Source organism: Carcharodon carcharias, chromosome 13, assembly GCF_017639515.1.
Source record: "Carcharodon carcharias isolate sCarCar2 chromosome 13, sCarCar2.pri, whole genome shotgun sequence".
NCBI lineage: Eukaryota > Metazoa > Chordata > Chondrichthyes > Lamniformes > Lamnidae > Carcharodon > Carcharodon carcharias.
This window is the reverse complement of record NC_054479.1, coordinates 90,410,456-90,434,936: the sequence shown is the minus strand read 5'-3', so window position 1 is coordinate 90,434,936 and position 24,481 is coordinate 90,410,456. Positions and strand designations below refer to the sequence as shown.

The 24,481-nt window shown below is 44.6% G+C and overlaps 1 protein-coding gene across 2 annotated transcripts in view; it reads left to right on the top strand.

Moving 5' to 3' along the window:
• Positions 1–354: 354 nt before the first annotated feature.
• The window catches only part of cmasa (cytidine monophosphate N-acetylneuraminic acid synthetase a), a 37,595-nt gene continuing 13,468 nt past the window's right edge, over positions 355–24,481 (top strand). For both annotated transcript variants that reach the window (XM_041203494.1, XM_041203493.1), the window contains exons 1-5: positions 355–798; positions 3,926–4,068; positions 6,817–6,969; positions 13,501–13,631; positions 20,648–20,742. In XM_041203494.1, the coding sequence (XP_041059428.1) occupies positions 617–798; positions 3,926–4,068; positions 6,817–6,969; positions 13,501–13,631; positions 20,648–20,742 (704 nt within the window). In that variant the 5' untranslated portion in view covers positions 355–616. The remainder of the gene's footprint in view (positions 799–3,925; positions 4,069–6,816; positions 6,970–13,500; positions 13,632–20,647; positions 20,743–24,481) is intronic.

The window sequence follows — 24,481 nt, the reverse complement described above, 5'->3', positions numbered from 1 at the left end:
AGAGGGTGGTGGTGGGGTGATGTGGTAAGGGGGGGGGGGGGGCTGTCCGGGGGGGAGGGGTGGTGGTGGGGTGACGGGGTGGTAGACGGGGGGGGGGGGGGCTGTCCGGGGGGGAGGGTGGTGGTGGGGTGACGGGGTGGTAGAGAGTTGGGGGGGGCTGTCCGGGGGGGAGGGTGGTGGTGGGGTGACGGGGTGGTAGAGGTGGCGGGGGGAGGGTGGTGGTGGGGTGACGGGGTGGTAGAGAGTTGGGGGGGGCTGTCCGGGGGGGAGGGTGGTGGTGGGGTGACGGGGTGGTAGAGGTGGCGGGGGGAGGGGGTGGGGGGGGTGACCGGAGGATCGGTCTCCCCGCAGGAACAATGTGAGAAGAAACGGAAGTGAATGAGGATCAAAAGGACGGGCGGGCGGGCGGCCGGCTCCCGGGCTCGAGGCGCCGCGACCTGAGCTCTCGGCCGTTGGGTAAGGGTGGACTCGATGACCGGGAAGCAAAGGCCGGGACTAAACCGAAGCGTCAAAGGGGCGGGTCCCCGGCCGCTGCTCCCTCACTGCGGCTCCCGGCTCGAAGCGTTGCTGTGCTGTCCTGAGCCGAGCTTTGAGCGGCGGGGTCAGGCTGGACTCGATGACCGGGAAGCAGGGCCTAAGGCGAAGCGCAAGGCTGCGCCCAAAGAGGCACTTTGCCGCCCTGATCCTGGCCCGGGGAGGCAGCAAGGGGATCCCGCTGAAGAACATCAAACTGCTGGCCGGGGTGCCCCTCATCGGCTGGGTGCTGAGGGCCGCCATAGACTCGGATCAGTTTGACAGGTAAAGAAGTGGGAGGAGGGGGTGAGAGAGAGCACGTGGGGTAGGGGTGGGGAGGGGGGGTGAGGTAGAGAGAGGGGGGGAGAGAAGGGGGGTGGGGTGGGGGAGAGAAGGGGGGGTGGAGGAGGTAGAGAGACGGGGGTGGAGTTAGAGAGGAGGAGAGAGAGGGGTGGTGGCAGGGGGGGAGAGCGGGGTGGGGTGGTGAGGGGGAGAGCAGGGTGGGGTGGGCAAGCAGGGTGGGGTGGGTGAGCGGGGTGGGGTGGTGGGGTGGGTGAGCGGGGTGGGGTGGTGGGGGGGCAAGCGGGGTGGGGGGGGCAAGCGGGGTGGTGGGGGCGGGTGGGGTGGTGGGGGGGCGAGCGGGGTGGAGGGGAGCGGGCTGGAGTGAGGGAGGGAGAGGGCTTGGGTGGGGGAGGGAGCGGGGTGGACGGGGGAGGGAGAGGGCTGGACAGGGAGGGAGAGCGGGGGTGGGGGAGTGTGCAGGGTGGAAGGGGGAGGGGAGGGCACGGCGGGGTGGGGGAGAGCGGTGTGGATGGGGGAGGGGGAGTCATGGGTGGAGTGGGGGAAGGGGAGAGCGGGGTGGAGGGGGGTAGGGTAGGTGGAGAGCTGGGTGGAGGGGGCTCGGGGAGGGATGAAGTGGGGAGGGGAAATGAGGTGTTGGAGAGAGGAAGGGCTAGGGTGGAGAGAGGAGGGAGGTAGGGTGGAGAGAGGAGGGGGGTAATGTGGAGTAGAGGGGGGGAGAGGGTGGGGGCAGGGCTAGAGTGTAGGGAGGAGGGAGGATGGGGCAGAGGGAGGGAGGGGGCAGAGGGAGGGAGGGGTGGGGGCAGAGGGAGGGAGGGGGCAGAGGGAGGGAGGGGTGGGGGCAGAGGGAGGGAGGGGTGGGGGCAGAGGGAGGGAGGGGGAGAGGGAGGGGGTAGGGGGGGAGGGAGGGGGTGGGGGGCAGAGGGAGGGAGGGGGATGGAGGGGGTGGGGGGCAGAGGGAGGGGGAGATGGAGGGGGTGGGGGGGAGAGGGAGGGAGGGGGTGGGGGGGGAGAGGGAGGGAGAGGGTGGGGGGCAGAGGGAGGGAGGGGGCGGGGGGCAGAGGGAGGGAGGGGCAGAGCGAGGGAGGGGTGGGTGTGAGAGGGAGGGAGGGGGTGGGGGGGAGAGGGAGGGGGTGCGAGGGAGAGGGAGGGAGGGGTGGGGGAGAGGGAGGGAGGGAGGGAATGAGGGGTGGGGGGAGAGGGAGTGAGGGGGTGGGGGGAGAGGGGAGAGAGGAGAGAGAGGGGGTAGGGGGAGAGGGGAGGGTGTTTGGGGGGAGGGGCAGGGAGATGGGGGAGTGGGGAGGAGAGGTGGGATGGGGAGAGAAGTGGGGGATGGGGTGGAGGAGAAGTGGAGGGAGGTTGCGAAGATACATGGGGGGGATGGGGATTGTGAGATTGTTGGTTTGTGTAGGGGTTTTGGGGTTGGGGGGATTTCGGGGTGTGGGGGAGGGAGTAAATTGTTTGTGGAGGTGGGTTTAGCAGGAGTAAGGGGGCATGCGGGGCTGAGTGGAGCATGGGGGTGATGTGTGCGCTTTTGGGGTAAGGGATACATGGTTGGGCCAGCAGGGGGACCATCAATATGATGGAGGGCAAGGCTGAGGGTGTGAACCCCCCCCCCCACCCCCTGGTGTTCTCGAATGGGTAGTATATTGTGGGTTTATTCAAAGGGTTTTACAAGAGTGAGGTACTGAAGATAGCCAAGAGCATTTTTTTCTTTTCGATTTCCTTCTTTCCCTTAATTTACTGGCATGCGGAATCTGAGGGTAGCTTAGAGTTGCTGAATAGGTTAGCTTTCCCCAGTATATCTGTTCTTTGATTTACCTGTTGCACCTGCAGCAGTTTATGTGTCAAAGGCAGGAAGGCCTGATGACGTGTCCCTTACATCGTTGTTTTGCTGCCAATACAAACCAGGAAGTGTGAAAGAGATCCGGCGTCCAGCAGTAGTAAAGCTCTTGTAAAAAATGATCTTTTTGGGAAGGGCTCTGAGAATTTTAATAGATCAGTTTGATTACAATTCTCTTGCAGTTGAAAATGGAATAGGGGAAGTAAGAGAAAAGTCGGTTTTATATGGAGCCAAGAACAGGTAGAAGTCACACCCTCATTCTTTCCCCTGAGCACACCTGTTACGTAAATCCTTCTCCTTCAGGCACCATGCCCCAGGGAGGGCTTTGGTGACTGTGGACTTCCACTGGATTGGTCCATGGTTATGCTTGGCAAAGTACTGCAATGGTTTGTTGTTGCCTTCTGCATTATGGCTGACTGGGAAACTCTCCCCCTCTTACTGCCTGCCATCAGGCATACAGGTAGAACTGGGGATGAAATTCTGCTGAGGGATTTTGATGGGGCCCAAATTATTAAGCACAACCTCATAGGTCAAGCAGATTAGATTGAATGCATGGCTAACAGAGTGATGTGGGAACTGAAGGCTTCGCATCATGGGAGATTCATACCAGTACAGGGGAATGAGGGAACTGTTCCATTTGAAACAAAAACAAAAGTACCTGGAAAACTCAGCAGGTCTGGCAGCAGTTAACGTTTCGAGTCCGAATGACCCTTCAACAGAACATCTGTTTGGACAGGCTCTGCATAAACCAGGCTGGGACTAATATCCGGGTGAATCAAGTAAATGGGGCATTAAACTAAAAAGCAGGGGCTGGGTTCAGGTGTGACAAAATATATAAATCTTAATATTACAACACTTATTAAGCCACATGCAGGAATTTTAATGAAAACACTGAATATATACTCATTTTATATTTGTATATTAACAGCCACCACCATCCATTAAGCATGTAAAGCACTCACAATGATCAAAAAAGACATGCTTTTTTGTTGCTCCATTTAAGATAAAACATATGAATTCATCTGTTTTAGTACATTTCAGTTTTGGACTCCCACTTCTGTAAGTTAATAATTGGTTTCAATATGTCACTACATAGTAAAATAGGAAAATAAAATTTAAACTTCTGTATTGTGTGAAAATGTGTGCTATGAGGTTTTGTGCAAGTGTCAGAGTTTCAAGCACACCATTTAAATAAAACTAACATTGAAACATCTTGGTCTATAATGAGACTTTGCTTAGAAAACTGTCTTATTTGTACTTGTCAAATAGCGTATGGGTGTCAACCGATCATGAAGAGATTGCGATGGTGGCAAAAAGATTTGGAGCAAAAGTACATTGTAGAAGCCCAGAAGTGTCAAAAGATACATCGAGTTCATTGGACACAATTTTGGAATTCTTGGAAAATCGCAAAGGTACTGTAGTTTGCAATACCACCAGTTAACGGTGATATAAAAGGAGTGATACTGCAAATGCTGTCCAGTCGTGCATTGTGCATAAAGTTCAAATGTCTTGGGTGCTTACCCTACATTGGAACTGAGGCCTCTGAGATGAATAACAAAGAATGTGAAGCGCAGAAATGGACCATTCGGCCTAACTAGTCCATGTCTGTAATTATGCTCCACATGAGTCTTCTCCCACTCCTTTTCTTCTAACCCCATCAGCATAACTTCAATTTCCTTCTCCCTCATGCGCTTATTTAACTTTCCTTTAAATTCTCCTTTTGGTGGAAACTTTCACATTCTAATCACTCCCTGGATAAAGAAGGTTTTCCTAAATTCACTTTTGCATTTTTTTCATGACTGTCCGATTTTTTTTTTTTGGCCCTTAGTTTTAGTCTTCCCAGTAAGTGGAAATACATTCTCTATACCGATAAAGAGCGTTTGGAGAAAAGGTAGCAAGGAGGAGGGGATGGTGGGGCGGGGGGGAAGGGATGCGGCAAGTGTCCAACAGATCCACCAATTGCAAAAGATGGGTTAAATGACCTGCAGACAGATTTATACATAATAATTAGGTATTGTCTATTTATTCTCTCTCAGCAGTTTGGTATTTCTTGGTTCTCTCCATTTTCCCTCCCCTTTTCTTTAATGTTTCTAAAATGGCTGCTTACCCCTCTAGCCTCAGTTCTGATGAAGGGCGTACATTTGAATTGTCATTACTTTATCTGATCCGTGATAGATAACTGTATACAGGTACAGTTCCCAAATCCAGCTGTCCAAAAACCAGAATTGCCTGAAAACTGGACGTTTTCCTTTCTTTCCACAAAACATCTCTAAAATGCAATACGTGCTTTATGAGTGTTTATATAAATCGCATTCTCAAAATCATTACAACCACTGAACAGTATTTTTGGCACCCTCACTTTTTGAATTCATTGATGGGATTTGTGTGTCGATGGCTAGACCAGCATTTATAGCCCATCCCTAATTGCCCTTGAGAAGGTGGTGGTGAGCTGCTGCCTTAAACCATTGCAGTCCTTGTGGCGTAGGTACACCCACACTGCTGTTAGGGAGGGAGTTCCAGGATTTTGACCCAGCGACTGTGAAGGCCTGGTGCTATAGTTTCAAGTCAGGATGGTGAGTGGCTTGGAGGGGAACTTCCAGATGGTGGTGTACCCATGTGTCTGCTGCCTTTGTCCTTCTAGATGGTAGCGGACGTGGGTTTGGAAGTTGCTGTCTGAGGAGCTTTGGTGAGTTCTTGCAGTGCATCTTACAGATGGTACACATTGGTGCTACCATGCATAGAGGAGGCAAATGTTTGTGGATGGGGTGCCTGGATATTAAATACGAGGAACTGGCCTCACCAAGTATATCTTGCGGGTTAACACTAGTGATCAGGAGGGATTGCTGAACTTTTTGGGGGGGGGGGGGGGCGGTGGTGGGGTTGGGGGGGGTGGGTGGTATTGGTTGTTTGCTCATCATAAAAGCCTAAATTGTAAAAATTGAAAATGAGGAATAAATGTGTCTTGAAATTAATGTGCCAATGGCCCATAACTTCCACGTTCCTCAGCATCAGATTTGGGGGGTACCCCAAAGATGCGCTGGGGAATCCTCGTGGCATGTTCCCAGGCAAGGGTTTACGTGGCAATTGCCCTGAGGTGCTAGCTTCCTCTGGACATTTCCATTGCGCTGAGAACCATCCGAAAATGCAATTTGATCGCAAACTTTGATGGTTCTGCTAGGGATATACCGACAGTTACCCAGGAAAAGTTGGAAGAATTAAAACCTCTTCCAACTTTTGGGCAACTATTGTAAAGACCCAGACTGACTAACGGATCTCCCCGACCTCTGTGTCGCTCCCCCCAGCATCCGACCTCAGGCCACCCCCTGCCCTCAATTCCTATTCAATTACCTTAGACACTTACCTCCGCCCTGGCCCTTTAACCTTACCTACTTTACAGCAGCTAGTGCTGTTAAAAAAAAGGGGGCGTGGCCTCCTTGAATACGCTGGATTAAGACTTTGCTGGGGCCTCCAAGGAATCTTTCAATGCAGGCCCCAAGCAGCTCCGGCAAACAGAAGTGTCAAAGCTGTTTTCTACAGCAGGTAAGTGTGCGTTTATTTATTCTACTTTCTGCAGCATTTTCTGATGCTAGTTAGAAGTTATGGCTCAGTATGATTTTGGAAAGAGTATAATCTGGCTCTACAATCCTGTAAAAATGTTTGGTAAATATTAGGTAACAAAAGACTCCGAAGGCACTTGTGCCTGTTTTCCCAAGGTTTTGAAATGTAGAAATGACTATTTGTCTCGATGCAATTTATATCCCTACTTTTTGAATCTGTTAACCAATGAAAGGTATTCTTTTACAACATGCATGCAAAATGCAATTTCCACTTGCAACTTTTCACCTTGTATTTAGTTGAATCTTTTCGTAATGTGACGAGCAAATCTTTTGAATGTTTGCCTGCTAGTGAAAAGGAAAAAACCCGTATGGACAACTGTAAGCGTGTATGTAAGCGAGCTTCCAACAAGTCCTTGTAATACGCTTTGCAGTCAACATCTGTTAGTAACTTCCTGCTCTAGAAGTAGCATTCCGTGCACACATAGCTGCAGTGTAATAGGATTAGCAAGCTTCCAGTGTCTGGATTGAAAGATTTCCTTACAATCCTCTTTCTATCATTTACTTTATAAATCATAACTATTCTTGTCCTTATTTCATTGACAGATATTGACGTGGTAGGTCATATACAATGCACTTCCCCATGTCTCCAGCCATACCATCTGACAGATGTGGTGAAGATGATCAAGGAAGACGGGTACGATTCTGTCTTTTCTGTTGTAAGACACCATCATTTTCGCTGGCAGGAGGTGTTGAAAGGTAGACCATGTGTATAATTTAATATTAGTTTTTGAATAAATTATTGACACTGTCACCTAGATTTTCCAACCTGATATTTTATTGTTGGTTGTAACCCCCTTAAATTGGATTAAAATGATGCAGATTGCAAAATCTAAGCTTATTAGTTGCAAATTGGAAATGAAGGTTTCTAGGTAGCTGTTCCCCGAAGCATCAGTATGGTTATAATTGGCAATTCATCTATATTTCTAAGAAAGTGTCCATCCTACAAAGCCGTTGTATAAGTTGATTGCATGACACTGCAGGAGTTATGCAGTAATGCCTCCAGGTGATAGCAAGACTGCATTTACACCAGGGATCGTTGGTAAGTGAGGGGATTGAAGCAAAATTTGTTTGGTTGGCTCAAACTCCCAAGGTCTTTGTGTAAGTAATTAAGGAACTTTTAAAAGGGGTACACATGGATGTCCCAATGCTTGGGTCTGGTTGTAGGGGTTGGGTTTGGGGGTGCAGGGTTTCATTGGAGGGTTTACTGAAAGGTTTTCCACTGCTGTAGTTTGAGAAACTTGTATAATTTAAAATAAATACTCAAAAGCTGCATTGTCACTGTTGCTTCCTCTGCTGTAATCATATCTCAACCCATCAGCTATTGCTATTATCAACGGCATCCCACAAACCATTTGCTGCCCCCACCACCCCAAATATTCCCACACCTTGCCATTGCCATCCTAATAATGCTGCACTTGATCTCCATCTTTCCAGCAGTCTCCTGATTCGGTGCTTCTATGTCCCCCAGGACCTTTTCTCTGTCTCCCAGGGCCGTTTCTGCACCCAGTTTTTTTTCCCTTCTCTCCTCAGTCCCATCGTGCTTGAGGTACCCTCCAAGCTCTACCTAATATTCACCATGACTCCCAAAAAATCTCCCAAGTACTCCCACATTCCACAATCTACCACCAGTTCTCCAGGCCAGACAACCCATCTTAAAGCTTCCAACCGCAGAATCACCCTCCCAGAAGCATGCATTCTAAATGTGGACCATCTTTTCTGCAATCTTAGGTTTTAATGTAGATAAAACAAAGTGACATTAACTTTCAGTCAATTGTAGTGTCTGTGCAAAAATGCAGATAATAGAATTTGAGCTCCCAATAAATTCCAACCACGTTCTAACTAAAGGCAACTTGCTGTCACCGTGTATGAATGCCCTGATAATGCATATTAAGTAGCATAAAGCAATGTCTCCTCAGACACTATGAACATTACCATGTGCATGTTTTAGTGCCTTGATCTGTTGACCATTTATTCACAGAAGATTTAGACAAAGGAGTTAAATGTAGTTTTAAGTCATAGTGTATTCATACAGGTTTTAAGAAAGGCACCAATATAATTAAGGTGCTGATGAGCTAACATTGATGTTTTTCCTCGTTGCCTGTAAATAATGAGCAATTTTGTTAATGTTTGCAATAATCTTGCAGGATTGGTGTGTATGTGTGCAAATGAACTTCAGTGTGGACAATGTGTGTTGCTAACAAGAATAAGAAGGCTGCTCTCCCCTTGGAAAAGAAGTAGATAAATGGAGGAACAGAAGGACCTTTGGGTACTAATATACAAAGCAGTATAAGGAGCAATGTAGGTTAATAAGGCCTTAAAAAATAAACAAAGCAATGGAGTTAATTTTTAGGGTAGAATTGAAAGTAGGGAAGATGTGTTAAAACTTGTATAGAACCTTGGTTAGACTACACTTGGAGTATTGTGCACAGTTCTGGTCTCCATCATACAAAAAGGATATAAAGGCATTGCAGAAGATGCAAAAAGATTTACTTGAATGATACCAGAACACACAGGTTATACTCGATCAGGAAAAATTAGATAGGCAGAGGCTGTTTTCTGATGAAAAGAGAAGACTGATGGTTAACCTGATAAAGATTTTTGAGATTATGAAAGAGTTTGATAGGATAAATGTAGAGGAAATATTTCCACTTCAGAGTGAGTCTGGAACCAGTGGCCATAAGTATAAGATTAATGCTAATAAATCCAGTGAAGAATTCAGGAAAACTTTGTCCAGAAATTGGGTAGAACATGGAACTTGCTACCATGGAGAAGTGACATAGATGTCTTCAAAGTGCAGCTAGATAAGCACATGATGGAGAAAGGAATAGAAGGATATGTTAATAGGATTAGATGAAAAGATTTGAAGGAGGCTTGTATGGCGCATATACATAGACATGGGTCTGTTGGCCTGAACAATCGGTTTCTGTGCTGTAAATAAAACCCCTTGGCAGAACTTGCCCAGCCTGGTTGAAGCAGCTTCTGGTGCCTACAGGAAGGGAATGTTGCTGAAATTGACATTGGGTCAGGTCAGGTTAGGATTCCTTGACATGTGGTGTCCGAAAGGCTTTCATTTTTTTTTAGCTGCAAAGGAGCTACGATCCATAGACATGGTGGGGGTGGGGTGGTGAGATTTTATCTCCCTCAAATGTGTAGGTTTGGGTCAGGTGGGATATGCTATAATAAAAATTTGAACCCCTACCCCAACCTGCCTTCAACTCCCACCACCCCGCCTGCCCTTCCAATTTTAACAGAAGCAGGGCAGTGGGCAGGCAACCAACCCACTCTCAGGAGGCAAGTTGGCAATTTAGTTATTCTAATAGACTGGGTGCTTTGTACTCACTGTAATTTAACCCTTGATGGTTGAGTTTTCCAGGCCTCGGGAAGCCAATTGTTTAAAGAGGGAGAGGGGGCATGGACTGCTAGTCCAAGGAGGTAAGTGCCTTTCCACCTACCTGCTGAATCTAGAACACGTGATTCACCAACCTCCTGATGTTGGATAAAAATTCCCCTCCCTCCCCAAGCGGTATCCCAACTCTTCACTCTCCTCTGTGAGGCCCCTGACTTCCCCTCGCCACATCTCTCGAGCTGCCCCTGGTCTCTGATTTCTGCTGACCCCAGCCTCCCCAGTCTGTACTGCAGTCATTTTCCACCCCTTCCACCCGCCCTGATATTCCTTTGGCTTTTAGAGACAAAAAAACTTCTCATTAAGCCCTGCTACTAAATTCCATTTTTTCCAACCTCCAACCAGGCCACAACCTCTGCATCTCCAAATTAATGTTTAGCTTATGCAGTCAGGCAGATTTTTAAAACAGCAAGTGGGTTGGGCCAAGAGGTTTGGGATACTGGAGGAGAAACACTGATTCAGCTTAAAGGGCGTGGTGCAGTATCTGTTATAGAGACCTGCCTGCAAGCTGGCGTGACTAGGAGCTTAAACATTAGACCAGTCTTTAGAAAGGACAAGTGAACTGAGGAGGAGGAGTACTTGTATTGATAAAAGGCACAATTACAGTAATTTAAAAAAAGGCTTTTAGTAAAGGTGAACTCCAAGTGAAGTGCGAACTGGTAAGCATAACTGATTCTGCACAAAATTAATGGAGCGTTTAAGATACTGTAATCTTTTCGCTTTTTGGCTGATATGTGACTATAAAGGGTGTGATACCAGGACACTTAGAAAATATCAACGGGATTAGCAAAGTCACCATGGATTTATGAAAGGGAAATCATGGAGTTCTTTGAGGACATAACTAGCAGAACAGATGAGGGAGAACCAGTGGATGTGGATTTTCAGAAAGCTTTTGATTAAGCCCCACATAAGAGGTTAGCATGTAAAATTAAAGCACATGGGATTGGGGGTAATATATTGGCATGGATTGAGAAATGGTTATCTGACAGGAAACAGTAGAAATTCACCAAGGCTGCTTAGACAGCATATTCCAAATCCATGACCACTACCATCTAGAAGGACAAGGGCAGTGGGTAGATGGAAACACTGCCACCTGGAAGTTCCCCTCCAAGCCACACACCGTCCTGACTTGGAACTATATTGCAGTTTCTTCACTGTTGCTGGGTCAAAATCCTGGAACTCTTCCCTAACAGCACTGTGGGTATACCTACACCACAGGGGCTGCAGCGGTTCAAGCAGGCAACTCACCACACCTTCTCAAGGGCAACTAGGGATAGACAATAAATGCTGGCCCAGCCAATGACACCCACATCCCATGAATAAATAAAAAAAGGAATAAATGAGTCTTTTTCAGAGTGGCAGGCGGTGACTATGAGGTACCACAAGGATCAGCTATTTACGATATATATCAATGATTTGGATGAGAGAACCAAATATAATAATTCCAAGTTTGCTGACGACACAAAACTTGGTGGGAATGTAAGTGACGAGAAAGGTGTTAAGCTTTAAGGCGATTTAGGTAGGTTGAGTGAGTGGGCAAATACATGGCAGATGCAGTATCACGTGGATAGGTGTGAAGCTATTCACTTTGATAGGAAAAACAGAATGGCAGAGTATTATTTAATTGATGATAGATTAGGAAATGTTGATGTACAAAGGGTCCTGGGTGTCTTTGTACACCAATCACTGAAAGCAAGCATGTAGGTGCAGCAAGCAGTTAAGAATGCAAATGGCATGTTGACCTTCATTGCGAGAGAACTTTAGTACAGGAGCAAGGATGTCTCACTGCAGCTGTACAGAGCCTTGGTGAGACCACACCTGAAATAGTGTGTGCGGTTTTGGTCTCCTTTCCTAAAAGAGGACATACTTTCCATCGAGGGAGTGCAGTGAAGGTTCACCAGACCGATTCATGGGTTGGCAGGCTTGTCGTCCGATTAGGGGTTGGGCCGATTAGGCCTGTATTCACTGGAGTTTAGAAGGATGAGAGGAGATCTCATTCCTATCTTTGTTTCACTCTTGTGTCTGTCCATTCAGGTTCCCATCCCCCTGCGAATCTAGTTTAAACCCTCCCCACAGTACTAGCGAATACCCCTGCAAGGATATTGGTCCCGGCCCTGCTGGGGTGCAACCCATCCAGCGTGTATGGGTCCCAATGCCTCGGGAATCTAAATCCCTCCTTCCTACACCATCTTTCCAGCTACGCATTCATCTGTTTTATTCTTCTATCCCTGATCTTGCTAGCATGTGGCACGGGGAGTAATCCTGAGATTAGCACCTTTTTGAGGTTCTGCTTTTTAATTTATTTCCTAGCTCCCTATATTCTGCTTTGAGGACCTCATCCTTCTTTACCTATGTTGTTGGTACCGATATGGACCACGACCTCTGGCTGTTCACCCTCCCGCTTCAGAATTTCCTGCAGTTGCTCAGTGACCTCCTTGACCCTGGCACTAGGGAGGCAAATTCCATCCTAGTGTCATGTTTGCGGCCGCCGAAACGTCAATCTAGGTGGAAGACAGGAGAGATTAAATGAAGAAGGAATGAAGGCGCATGGCAAACGGGGTGCTAATGGTATAATGGAAGAAATAGAAGATGGATCTAGAGGAGCTGAAAATGACAAAAACAGTATCATTGCCAGCACCTGCTGCCCAAAGTAATGGGGGCAATGGTCATGATCTGAAATTGGTGAACTCAGTATTGAGTCTGGAAGGCAACAAATGCCAAGTTGGAAGATGAGATGCTGTTCCTAAAGCTTCTGTTGAGCTTCATTAGAATAGAATAGCTGACTGAGGTCAGAGAATTAAAATGCCAAGTGACTGAAAACTCAGGGTCATGCTTCCAGACTGAATGGAGGTATTCCACAAAGCAGCTACCCAATTTGAGTTTGGTCTCCCCAATGTGGGGAAGACTGCGTTGTAAGCAACAATTGTTCTGTACTGAATTGAGAAAAGTACAATTGTCATCTAACGTATACAAGTGTTTTTGGCCGTGGGCAGTGAGAAGGGAGAAAATAAAAAGACAGGTGTCACCTTTCTGTGCAAGCACAGGAAATGTACCATATGGAGGGGTTTGCATGATTGAGGAATGGACCAGGCGTCACAGAAGAAACACCCACTTTGATGTGCTGAAACGGGGGTGAGGGAGGGGGGTAGAAGGTGTGTTTGGTATCATGCTGGAAGTGGTAATAATGACACAGGAAGATTTGATGAATGCAGAGGATGGTGGATAGAATGTGAAGACAAGGGGAACCTTATTGTGGTTGTAGGAGGGAGGAGAAGGGATGAGAGCAGAAGTGCAAAAAATGGGATGGACACAATTGAGGGCCCTGTCAAAGAGAAAGACCTATCAGAAGCGCTGGTATGGAAGGTCGCATCATTAGAACAAATGCAACAGTGATGGGAGAGTCCAGGAGAATGTTATGGAGGCCTTAGAGGAAGCGTTATGAGAGGCAGTATAACCAAAGTAGCTGTGGAAGTCATTAAGCTAAGTGGATACTGGTTGATATCCCGTCAGAAATGGAATTGGAGAAGTCAAGGTAGGGAGGGAAAGGCCAGAGATGAACTTGAAGGAGAGAGAAGCATGAAAAGTGGAAGCAAAGTTGGGGAAATTTTCTAGTTCAGGGCAAGAACAGGAAGTGGGACTAATATAAAAAAGTAAGGGAACTTGAGTAGGATTAGAACAAAGTAAGTTCCAAGTATCACACATAAAGGCAGGCGTAGCTAGGACCCATAGGTGTTCCAACAGCCGGACTTTTTTCTAGGAGGGAGTGAATGGAGCCAAAGAAGAGGTTGAATGATTTCTGTCTTTTTAATTTTATTTTACAATAGGTGAAGTAACAAAGCCTTTAAATCTGAATCCAGCTAAAAGGCCCCGAAGGCAAGACTGGCGTGGAGAGCTCTGTGAAAATGGATCATTCTATTTTGCCACTACGCAGTTAATTAAGGCTGGATTGCTCCAGGTAAATGGCTGACACAAACATGAGGGATTCAGCTTCCTTATTAAATGAAACTTAACAGAACAGGGAAGTTTTTCCTCTATCCCAGTCTTTTGGATCTAGGCACAGGGCAGAAGATAAAGGGATGGAGACCTGTTAATTTAGGTCTCCACCAAAATCATACTGCCACAGGATTTCTGGGGCTTCCTCTTGTGACAGCTGGACTTTTACCTGTAGTAGATACAGACCCAGAGTCATCATTATAAGAAGGTGGGATGTAGCATTGCTAATTTTAGTTTGATAAGGTTTGAAACGTGTGCCCATGAAAACCTGGTGGCATGACCTGTACTGGACCCTGGGAGATCCAGTCATTGTCTGAAAATCTTTAAGGCAGATATGAGATTTTACCAAAAGAACCCCAACTCCCCTGCAGAATTGGAGATACTTGATGGGGGCTAGGGAGAGTGACAGCAGGAGGGAGCTTTAGTTGATGTACTAAAGTATAACTCAAATCTGATTATTCAAGTTGAGGCCTAGTTGCTTTCTGAGTGAATAATGCCAATTAAGGAGATGTGCGAGTTCCATGTACCTGGCATCAGGCGGTGAGGAGAAAAGAGGAAAGTAGTTAGCAGTAACAAAGAGGAGTTTGAGTTTATACTTGGCTTTCAGGGTGATTTTGGAGTATTGGACACTGAATGTATGAACAAAAACCTCCTTTTCTATAAAAGGTACCTGGGGAAGCTTTTCTACATTAAAGATGTTTATCTAAAGGCAGGGAGATCTTGTGGCGCAGTGGTAGCATCTCTGCCTTTGGACCAAAGCTCTGGTATAAGTCCCTTTTCAGGCCTTGAACACAGGAGGTGTTCATAACATGGGTAAAGAGGTTGATTGTCAGCCTGTAAATCCTTCCAATATGCCTCAAGGCAGGTGCTAAAAGCGGGAGAGTTTCCTGGTCAGCCATATTGCAGAAGGCAATGGCAAACCACTGCAGTACTTTTCCAAGCATAATCATGAACCAATCCAGTGGAAGTCCATAGTCGCCAACACCCTGTTAGGGCATAGTACCTGAAGGAGGAGGAACTAAAGAAAAGTTGTTTTGAAATGTTAGTAATGACAGAAGGGCAGGGAGGGGTGTGGTTAACTCAGTTGGCTCGATGGCTAGTATGTGGTTCAGAATAATGCCAACAACATGGGGTTCGATTCCTGTTCTGGCCGAAGCAGACTTGGGAACTGGTTCCTAGCCCTACCCATAATAAAATCATGGCATAAGCTATAGTTCAGCGACCTTTGAATAATTGAGAATGCTACCTAGAGGAGGAGAATGGCAGAAGGAACTGAGATCCATAATATTGTAGACAGAAAACAAAAGTTTTTCGTCTTGCACGATAGAGCTACATCAAGCTGATGTGGCACCTGGTTTCCGATGCTGGGTAAAGCTAATGTATTTATCCGAAATTTTACCTTTTTCAATTCCTCAGTCAATACAGACACAGGATCTCAACACCTGCTGACAAAATACTTATTCTTTCCATACAAGGAAAAATTTGTCATCCAGTTAACGCTTAGAACAATGGTAAATGCCTGGAAGTCAAAGTGGAATGCAAGTGAATCCCCTGCAGAAATCTTAACTTTCTGGGCCATAAAGACTACTTATGCAGCACCTCCCAAGCCTGTGACTTCAACATTCGAGAAGGACATGGAGATATTGATGCTCTCATTCATCTGCTGCCCAAGTACACACATCATTCCAACTTGGAAATAAATCAGCATTCCTTCATTGTCACTGGATCAAAATCCTGGAACTCCCCAGCTAACAGTATTGTGGGAGAACCAGCTCCACATAGCCTGCAGTTGTCCATTCTAAAAGGCGATTAAGGATGGGCAATAAAATGCCTTTTGCCAGCAACATTCACATCCTGACGATTAGTAAATAATAAACAGGTTAGATCTGGGCTAGCAGAGCCTGTAAGCTTACTTGTTAATGCAGCAGGGCAAAGATTGGATATCTATTAGATGATTGCCATCCTGGTTGAGGAAGTCGGTGCTGACCCCATTTCCCTACAAACCACAGTGACAGTACGTAGAATAAGAACTGGGGTAAGATGAATGAGTTGCTGGCGATAAATGATGGCCTGAAGAAGATCCTTTCGCATATATGACCCACTTAACTGCTGCTTTTAGGAAGGAAAATTTAAGACTCCATCTTTCAAAGAACATCAAAAATATACAAATGCAAGATGACCTGCTGTCAGTGAAGAAAGCACATAGTGTATGGCCTTCCCACTCCTGCCTGAATTCCTGAAAGAAACTGTGTCCTTTTATCAGAACTCACTATGTGCAGTGTGACATTTTAGTATTTTGTACTAGCAGCTTGCAAAATAGTTTCATTACTTGAATGCCCAGAAATTTCTGCACGTTCACTGTCCATTTGCCATATATTGTAAACTGATGATTCAGATCTTCCAATAATCATGTTGATATACTGTTGTTAATATGACTGAAAGTTTGAGTTAAGAAAGTATAAAACGGGAAACAATTTTTAGTCATAAAGACAGAGACGTCCAAAGATTGTAAGGGGATGTTGATTCAAATAGTAGTTTGGCAGTACTTGAATGTTGCTGAAGAAAGAAACCTGTTGAAGCTTTTCATCTTGCACTCATCAGGACACTTTGCAAGAATGCCAATATGAGCGGAAAACAATTCATACTATATGTGAAGAGAGTGCTGATTGTTAGAGGTGTTGCCATGGAGAATGCACCAGTGACTGACAGTTAACTGTCAAGCATTGTTTGAAATTTAAACTAGGCAGCTTGACCCTGATTAGTCAAGACATTGCCTTGAGGAATGAGTCAGTGAATGGCTGTCACTTATTTTGTTTAGCTGAAATGAGCGCAATGTGTGTACCTGTTCTTTCTATCTGCAAAGAACAGGGCCCTGTGTATTAATATATGTAGCTTCCAGTACACGCAAATGCACCACACTGCGAGCTGACTGACTGACAATTTTAAATTGGTTGTCAGCGTAATTCTTAGCACACTGAGGATTATTTAGCATACTGAGGATTATTTAGCACATGTCCAACTGCGGAATCACATCTAATGTTAGACACTGTGCTTTTGAGTTTTGCAAGCATGGGCAGGTTGGGTACGGTCAGTACCTTGCCCGTTGCAAATAGCAGCTGGTTCATGCTGTTTGATATGATCTGCTAGTCTTTGGGTCATATGGCATACGTACTTAGCATCACACAGGCGCTGAAATTCTTATACCCTTTTGTGATAGAAGAATGTCTTCTTGGCTTGACTGTACCACCCAAGCCAGAAAGACATTCTGTCTATCAGACAAATGAGTAATGTGATATATGAATTTCAGTGCCAGGTATGTAGGCTATATGTCCCAAAGACTGGTGGATCGTACCAAATAGCATGCCCCAGCCATTGTTCGCAACGAGCAAGGTGCAAATTATATTCAACCAGCCCATGCTTGCAAAACTCAAAACACAATGTCTAACATTCAATGTGATTCTGCAATTGGACAACATTCGCTAAATAATCCTCAGTGTGCCAAATATGCTGACAACCAATTTAAGATTCAGTCGGGCTGACAGTGTGGCCCATTTGCTTGTACTGGAAGCTACATGTATTAACACACAGGGCCCCTGTTCTTTGCAGAGGAAGAACATTTACACACATTGTGCCTGTTTCAGCTGAACAAAGTGACAGCCATTTGATGACTCATTCCTCAGGGCAATACCTTGATCAATCAGAGTCAAGCTGTCTGGTTTAAACTTCAAACAATGCTTGGCAGTCACCAACACTGGTGCATTCTCCACGGCAACACCTCCACCAATCAGAGTCCACTTGCCAACAAATCAGTGCACTCTTCTCATACAGTAGAAATTGTTGTTTTCCCCATATATTGGTATTCTTAAGAAATATCCTGATGAGTGCAAGATGAAAAGCTTTGTCATATCTTTTTCTCAGCAACACTCTGATTCCCTTTGACTGCCTAATTACAGGAGTGTGGCTTCTTTGTTGATCGTAATTAAACAAAACTGCAAAACTTTGGAACAGACTCACTTCCAGCTCTCTATGGCAAACCATGAACAGCTGCTAAACTTGTGTCCATCATGGATATTCATTGACAGAGTCTATTTTTAATTCTCCGATCTTTGTAAAATTGGTGAATAACAAAATTGTTTCCGAAAGTAGATTTTGAAAGAAAGAACTTATATTTTATAACACTTTCATGACAATATGTCCCAAAGTGCTTTACAGCCAATGAAGTATATCTGAACTGTTGTAATGCAGGGAACATGATGCCCACAGGAAGGTCCTTAAAGCAGCAATAAAATACAGTAATGACCAGATTATCTGTTTTAGTTTTTAAATCCATTCAAAGGATGTGGACTTCGCTGGTTAGGCCAACATTTATTGCCCATTCCTAATTGCCCTTGAGAAGGTGGTGGTGAGCTGCCACCTTGAACCGCTGCAGCCCTTGTGGTGTAGGTACATCCACAGTGCTGTGAGGGAGGGAGTTCTAAGATTTTGACCCAGCAACAGTGAAGGAACAGTGATATATTTCCTAGTCAGGATGGTGAGTGGCTTGGAGGGGAACTTCCAGGTGGTGGTGTTCCCATGTGTCTTCTGCCCTTATCCTTGTAGATGGTAGTGGTCTTGGGTTTGGAAGGTGCTGTTGAAGGAGCCTTGGTGAATTCCTGAAGTGCCTTTTGTAGATGATACACACTGCTGCTACTGTACATCAGTGGTGGAGAGAGTGAATGTTTGTGGATGGGGTGCCAATCAAGTGGGCTGCTTTGTCCTGGATGGTGTCAAGCTTCTTGTGTTGTGGGAGCTGCACTCATCCAAACAAGTAGAGAGTATTCCATCACACTCCTGACTTGTGGCTTGTAGATTGTGGGAAGGCTTTTGGGAGTCAGGAGATGAGTTACTCACCGCCAGATTTCAAGCTTCTGATCTGCACTTATAGCCATAGTATTCTATTTATCTGAATATATTTTGTTTAGTGATGTTGGATGAGAGAGAAATATTGACCTTGACAGTGGGGAGAACTCTTCTGCCCTTCTTTGAACTAGTGTCATGGAACTTTTTATTTCCACCCGAGGGGAGAGTCAGAGCCTCTGTTTACTGCCTTATCCAAAATATTAACTGGTCATTTATTTAATTGTGGGACCTTGATGTGTGGGACCTTGATGTGCGCAACTTGGCTGCTGTGTTTGCAGAATAACAACAGTTGTGATCCTTCAAATGCAAAGCATTTGATGTAACGTGCTTTTGGATCATCTTATTACATAGCAGCTTGCAATTTTGTAACAGCTATAGAAGTTTCGTTTTTAAAAGCCTTGAGGCAGTCCAGAAGTGGAAATGACTGGGGAGATATGTAGAGAGAGAAGTTAAGCAGATGGACCCAAAGGCTGGTAGAAAAGTTGGGTTTTGAGAGGGTTTTTAAAGGTAGAGGTGGGTGGATAACTAAGTCTAGGGAGGGAGTTGCAGAGAGTGCGGCCAAAGCAATTGAAAGCCTTTCACCCCCAGCCCTCAGTAAAGGAACATGGAGGTAAGGGAATGCACAGAGTACTGAGGATGTAGAGAAGCATAGATGTAAGGCTGGGGAATTTTGCAGAAATCTGACGTGATAAAAGCTTTCCTTTCCATTCATGGAGAGAAGTATTACTTCTCAGGGTAGATTGTGAATATATTTTTGACATTTAAAGTATGTTTCAGACAGGAGATGGACAGTCAAACTGCACTGATGCTCTCTTACCACCGCTCCAGTCCGTAGGCAGAATGTGTTTTGAATTAGTTTTTAAAAGAATAGGAAGTGGAGTATTTTCCCAGTCGTTCGGTTTTCTAATAACCCACAGCAAACTTGAGTTATGATTAACTCAGAGGTTAGTTTATTTTCCACAATCAAAACCCATGAAAGGAGCATATATGTGCGCGCGCATACACACAAAAGTGGGCAGGGGTGCGGTGGTAGGGAAAAGGAATTTTACAGCTTAAGGACAACAGAAAATGAACACTAGTTCACTTGGGTTCCAGAGTCTAAAGTCAGTGTCCCATAAGGAGTTCTTTCTTGCTGAAGACCAGAGTTGTAAGATTTGCTTCTCAGTTGGTGTTGTTACCACAAGTTGAATCACTACTGGATTACACAATGGTGCAAATCTTTAAAAGAAATTGCATTCACCATTGCACAACAGAAACTTCTAGTACCAAACTGACACTCTATACAATACACAGACAAGAATAAAAGAAAGTCAGTTCTGTAAGCAATGGAACAAAATCTTCCAGCAGAGTCAGGCAATAGATGGGCAGGTGGTTGTTCTGCCTGGGGTGGGGGGGTGGGGGGCGGCTGCTTCTTTGTGGCTAATCATTTGGAATGTTAAAACAGCAGACTGGCTGTGAAGCCCAAAGATGTAACGTTAAAACTGTCCAAAAGGCCAAAGGTTTGGGTCACGTGACATGGCCTATTAATAGTTAACTGCATCTTAACAATCAGTTTCTGTTCTTCTAGCCAGAATTCCATTGTTCCTCCTAAGGAGGTGCAAAAAGGCTATTAGCACCTCTTCCACTGTAATGAATTTCAGTCCCCCTCTTTTGTGATAGTTCAGGATGGGGAGGTCAGTTTCCCAGCACTTCCTCTGGTTTCGTTGATTACAAGGAATTTGTACAATGAATTGTGGGACTCCATAGCTGAGAAGATAATTATTTTATTTTTGAAACTCCTGGGGATAGTTCTCTCAGTTCCTAGACAAATGGCAAACCACCTGGTCAGGTGAGGTGTAGTAGCCGTCGTCTTTATTCAGCAGAGAAGTCTACCTTGTTGCTATTTTTTTTAAGGCTAAGGTTTTAAACATAGTGTTGGGGCTCCTTTTGTATCATAGGAACCCAACAGGTAATTCTCTTTATTGAACAGAGCAACTGTTAAAAGCCATGATCTATGAAAATTAATTCTTTTAGAAAGAGCTTCGGCACATTGCTCATGCATTTGAATCATTGCTTTAGTTTTCCTATTTTCCTGCCTAGGGTGGCAAAATGACCTACTATGAGATGGAACCAAAATATAGTGTCGACATTGATGTAGACATTGACTGGCCAATTGCAGAACAGAGAGTAATGAGGTAAAATTTTAGTTCATAGAAAATTTCAGTTGTGTTTTCTATCTACAATTAACTAGTGTGCAAGTATTTTTGAATGACTGTAACTTTGTCATGTGATGATCTGGTTGCATATTTCTATGATATGTTGTCATATAGCTATTAATTTTCCAACAAGAATTCTTTCTCATTCATTCATGTGAATCAGAATTCTTCTATGCTGTGGGTGAATGAAATATCAGCTAATAAGAGTTTCCTAAGAAAATTTCAGAATTTGTCCAGTAATGACTTCTGCATCATTGTCAATTAAAAGGTATACCCTGTTTTTCTGCACAATATGGGGACATAGGACTTAGGAGCAGGAGTAAGCCATTCAGTCCTTTGAGCCTGCCCCACCATTCAATAAGATCATGGCTGATCTGGTTGTGGTCTCAACTACACTCTGCCCTCTGCAGCCCCCCCCCCCCCCCCCCCCACCCCTCCCACCCCCCATAACCCTTGACTCCCTTGTCTGTCAAAACTCTGTCTAACACTGCCTTAAATAATTTCAATGACCCTGCCTCTAACACTCTCTAGGGAAGAGAATTCTGCATGCTAATGAGTCAAAAAAAAGTTCTCCTCATCTGTCTTAAACTGTGCCCCCTTGTACTAGTCTCTCCCACAAATGGAAACATCGTCCCCCAGTATCTACCCTATCAGATTCCCTGAGGATCTTATATGTTTCTATGAGATTACATTTCATTCTTCAAAATTCCAATGGGTATAGGCCCAACCTGTTCAATCTTTCTTCATAAGATAAGCCGCTCATCCCAGGAATGAATCGAGTGAACCTTCTCTGAACTGCTTCTAAAGCAATAATATCTTTCTTTCAAATAGAGACCAAAATTCTACGCAGGATGCCATGTGTGGTCTCACCATAGCCCTATACAGCTGCAGTAAAACTTTGCTACTTATGTATTCAATTCCCCTTGCAATATATATCATGCACCCAACATCAGTAATTCAGATAATCTAATATGTGTGTGTGTGTGTGTGTGTGTGCGCGCACATTGCATGCGTGTGTCCTTGCTATGTACAAATTGGCTGCTGGTTTACTCTCCGTTGCAACAATAACTACACTTCAAAAATGCTCTAGCTGTAAGTGGCATGTTTTAAGGTTGTGAAAGGTGCTATTTAATGCAAGTTATTTCTTTCATTTCCTTTTCTACCATTCATGAGCATCAAGCTTGTTTCTATTTTCTCTCAACCGAGAACGTTTGACCATTTTGTGATACTTGTTTTTGAATTGTACTCTAATTCAATATTTTTTTTTCTAAATTGCTGCGCGTGTTATTTACTTTCTAATATTGGGCATTATATTGAAATACAGGGCATAGGGAAGGACTTGCCAGGGTGATTAAACCTTTAGTCTTTTTTTAAAATATGACTGTTGATTTTTACCAGCATTCAAACTCCATCCCACATGCACGAAATGACATGGAATCTGCTGATAGGATTCTTGGGAAAATGCTGAAAAGGAATCCTGGAAATTCAGTTTGCCCCTAGACAGGATTCAAGGAAAGTGAGGAGCACTTAATTATGCTTATTGGTAGAAGCATTGACTGAACTTCACTCTGCAATTGTGTAAACAGCTAGAGAGGATGTATTGATTCTTTCTTATAAGACTTTGTGACTTCCAGATTCCACTATTCCAACATTCTCCTTGCTGGCCTCCGATTCTCCTACTCTGTAATATGAAATAAGAGCAGGAGTAGTCCATGTGGCTCTTCAGCCTACTTTGCTTTCCAATAAGATCATAACTGATCTTCTATCTCAACTCCACTTTCCAGCCCTATCCCCATTTCTTGTGATTCCCTCAGTGTCACAATTCTACCGATTTTGCCTTGAATATATTCCAGAGTAGAATGTTCGCAACCCTATGAGTGAAGAAATTTCTCCTCATCTCAGTCAAAATAGCCACTCGTATCCTGAGACTATGACCTCTAATTCTCGACTCTCTGGGTCCCCCCCCCACCCATGTCTACGCTGTCAAGTCCCTAAAGAATTTTAGATGTTTCAGTGAGATCACCTCATTCTTTTAAACTTCAGAGAATGTAAGCCCATTCTACTCAGTGTCTCCTCATCCTCTCATCCCTGAGATCAATGTAATGAACTTTTGTACCCCTGTTAAGGCTAATATATCCATCCTTGGGTAAGCAAACCAATAATATTTAAGGTGTGGTCTCATCAAAACCCTTTATAATTGCAGAATGACATCCCTAGACTTAAAATGCAACTCTCTTGCAGTAAAGCCTAACACATCATTTGCCTTCCTTATTGCTTGCTGCACCTGTGTGTTAACATTGTGACTCATGTATAAGGACATCCAAATCCCTTTACATACCAACATTTACTACTCTCTTGCCTAAACAATATTTTCTATTCTCCCTACCAAAGTAATAATTTATCATATATTTCATCATCTACCTTCTTGCTGACTCACTTAACCTATATGTATCCTTTTGAGGCCATTTTTGTGTTGTCCTCCTCATAGTTACTGTCCCAGCTAGCTTTGTATCATGAGCAAACATGGATTCTTTTACATACTCTCCCATCATCCAAGTGATGACATAGATTGTAAATAGCAGAGGCCCATGCACTAAAAGTTGCGATACCTAGCTAGCCCCAACCTGCCGACACAAACATTACCCATTTATTCCTGCTCTACTTTGTGTGTGAGAAACGATCCTCAATCCATGCTAATATGTTACCCCCATCCCATGAACCCTAATCTTGTGTAACAGTTTATTGTGTGGCACCTTATGGAAGATGTAATGTATTTGGACATTCAAAAGACATAGAATGTCTTTTGAATATCCAAAAATATTGCATCTACTGGTTCCCTTTTATCTACCCTATTAGTTAAACTTTCAATAAACCTTCCCCAAAGCTCTCGTTCTGACCTGCTCAGAGTCCGAGAGTCTGCAAGCAGCAAGAGCATTTCTCTTCTCCTTTGGGTTCAGGTGTTAAAACTTGAAATTCAGCATATTATGATCATTTCTCCTTAGAGGATCCTTTATTATAAGATAATTAATCCTGTCTCATTTCACAACAGTAAATCTAAACCAGCCTGTTTTCTTCATACGTTGTTCTAAAAAATTTCTCAAATGCATTCTGTGAACTTGCCCTCCAGACTACTTTTGCCTCTAACTTGCTGATTTATACCCTGTATAATATTGTAACTACTGTTATGGGGCATGTAAACTACTTCTACTAGTATTTTCTGTCTGTTGCTATATATTAGGTCCAATTACAACTTGATCAAACCTCTGCATGGGTGTCCAACTCACACTGAATCTCATTCATCCATTGCTCTTGTTTTTCCTCAGTTTCATTGGCTGCCCATTCTCTGAAGCAAAATTATTCATTTTTGTCTTTGGATCCCTCTGTCCCCTTGCTCTACCCTACCTCAATAAGCTCCTCTAGCAATATAATTCCCTCCAAATGTTCCTCCTTCTGATCATTTTCTCTCCTCCTACTATTGGCCATAGTCCTACTCTGAAATTCCCTCCCTCAATGGTGTCTTATCGCTTCAAAAACCACAAGATTTGTCCAGAATTTAACTCTTTGTTGATTTTTAGACTTTTTCCCACTGCTTTCCACCCTTCCACAGTGTCACCAGAAAGAAGCATCATATGATCTCCTATTTATGAAGGAGCTCTGAAGGGGACAAGTGGTTTTCTAATATGAGAGTTAAAACAATATGAAAATGTGCTAACACCAC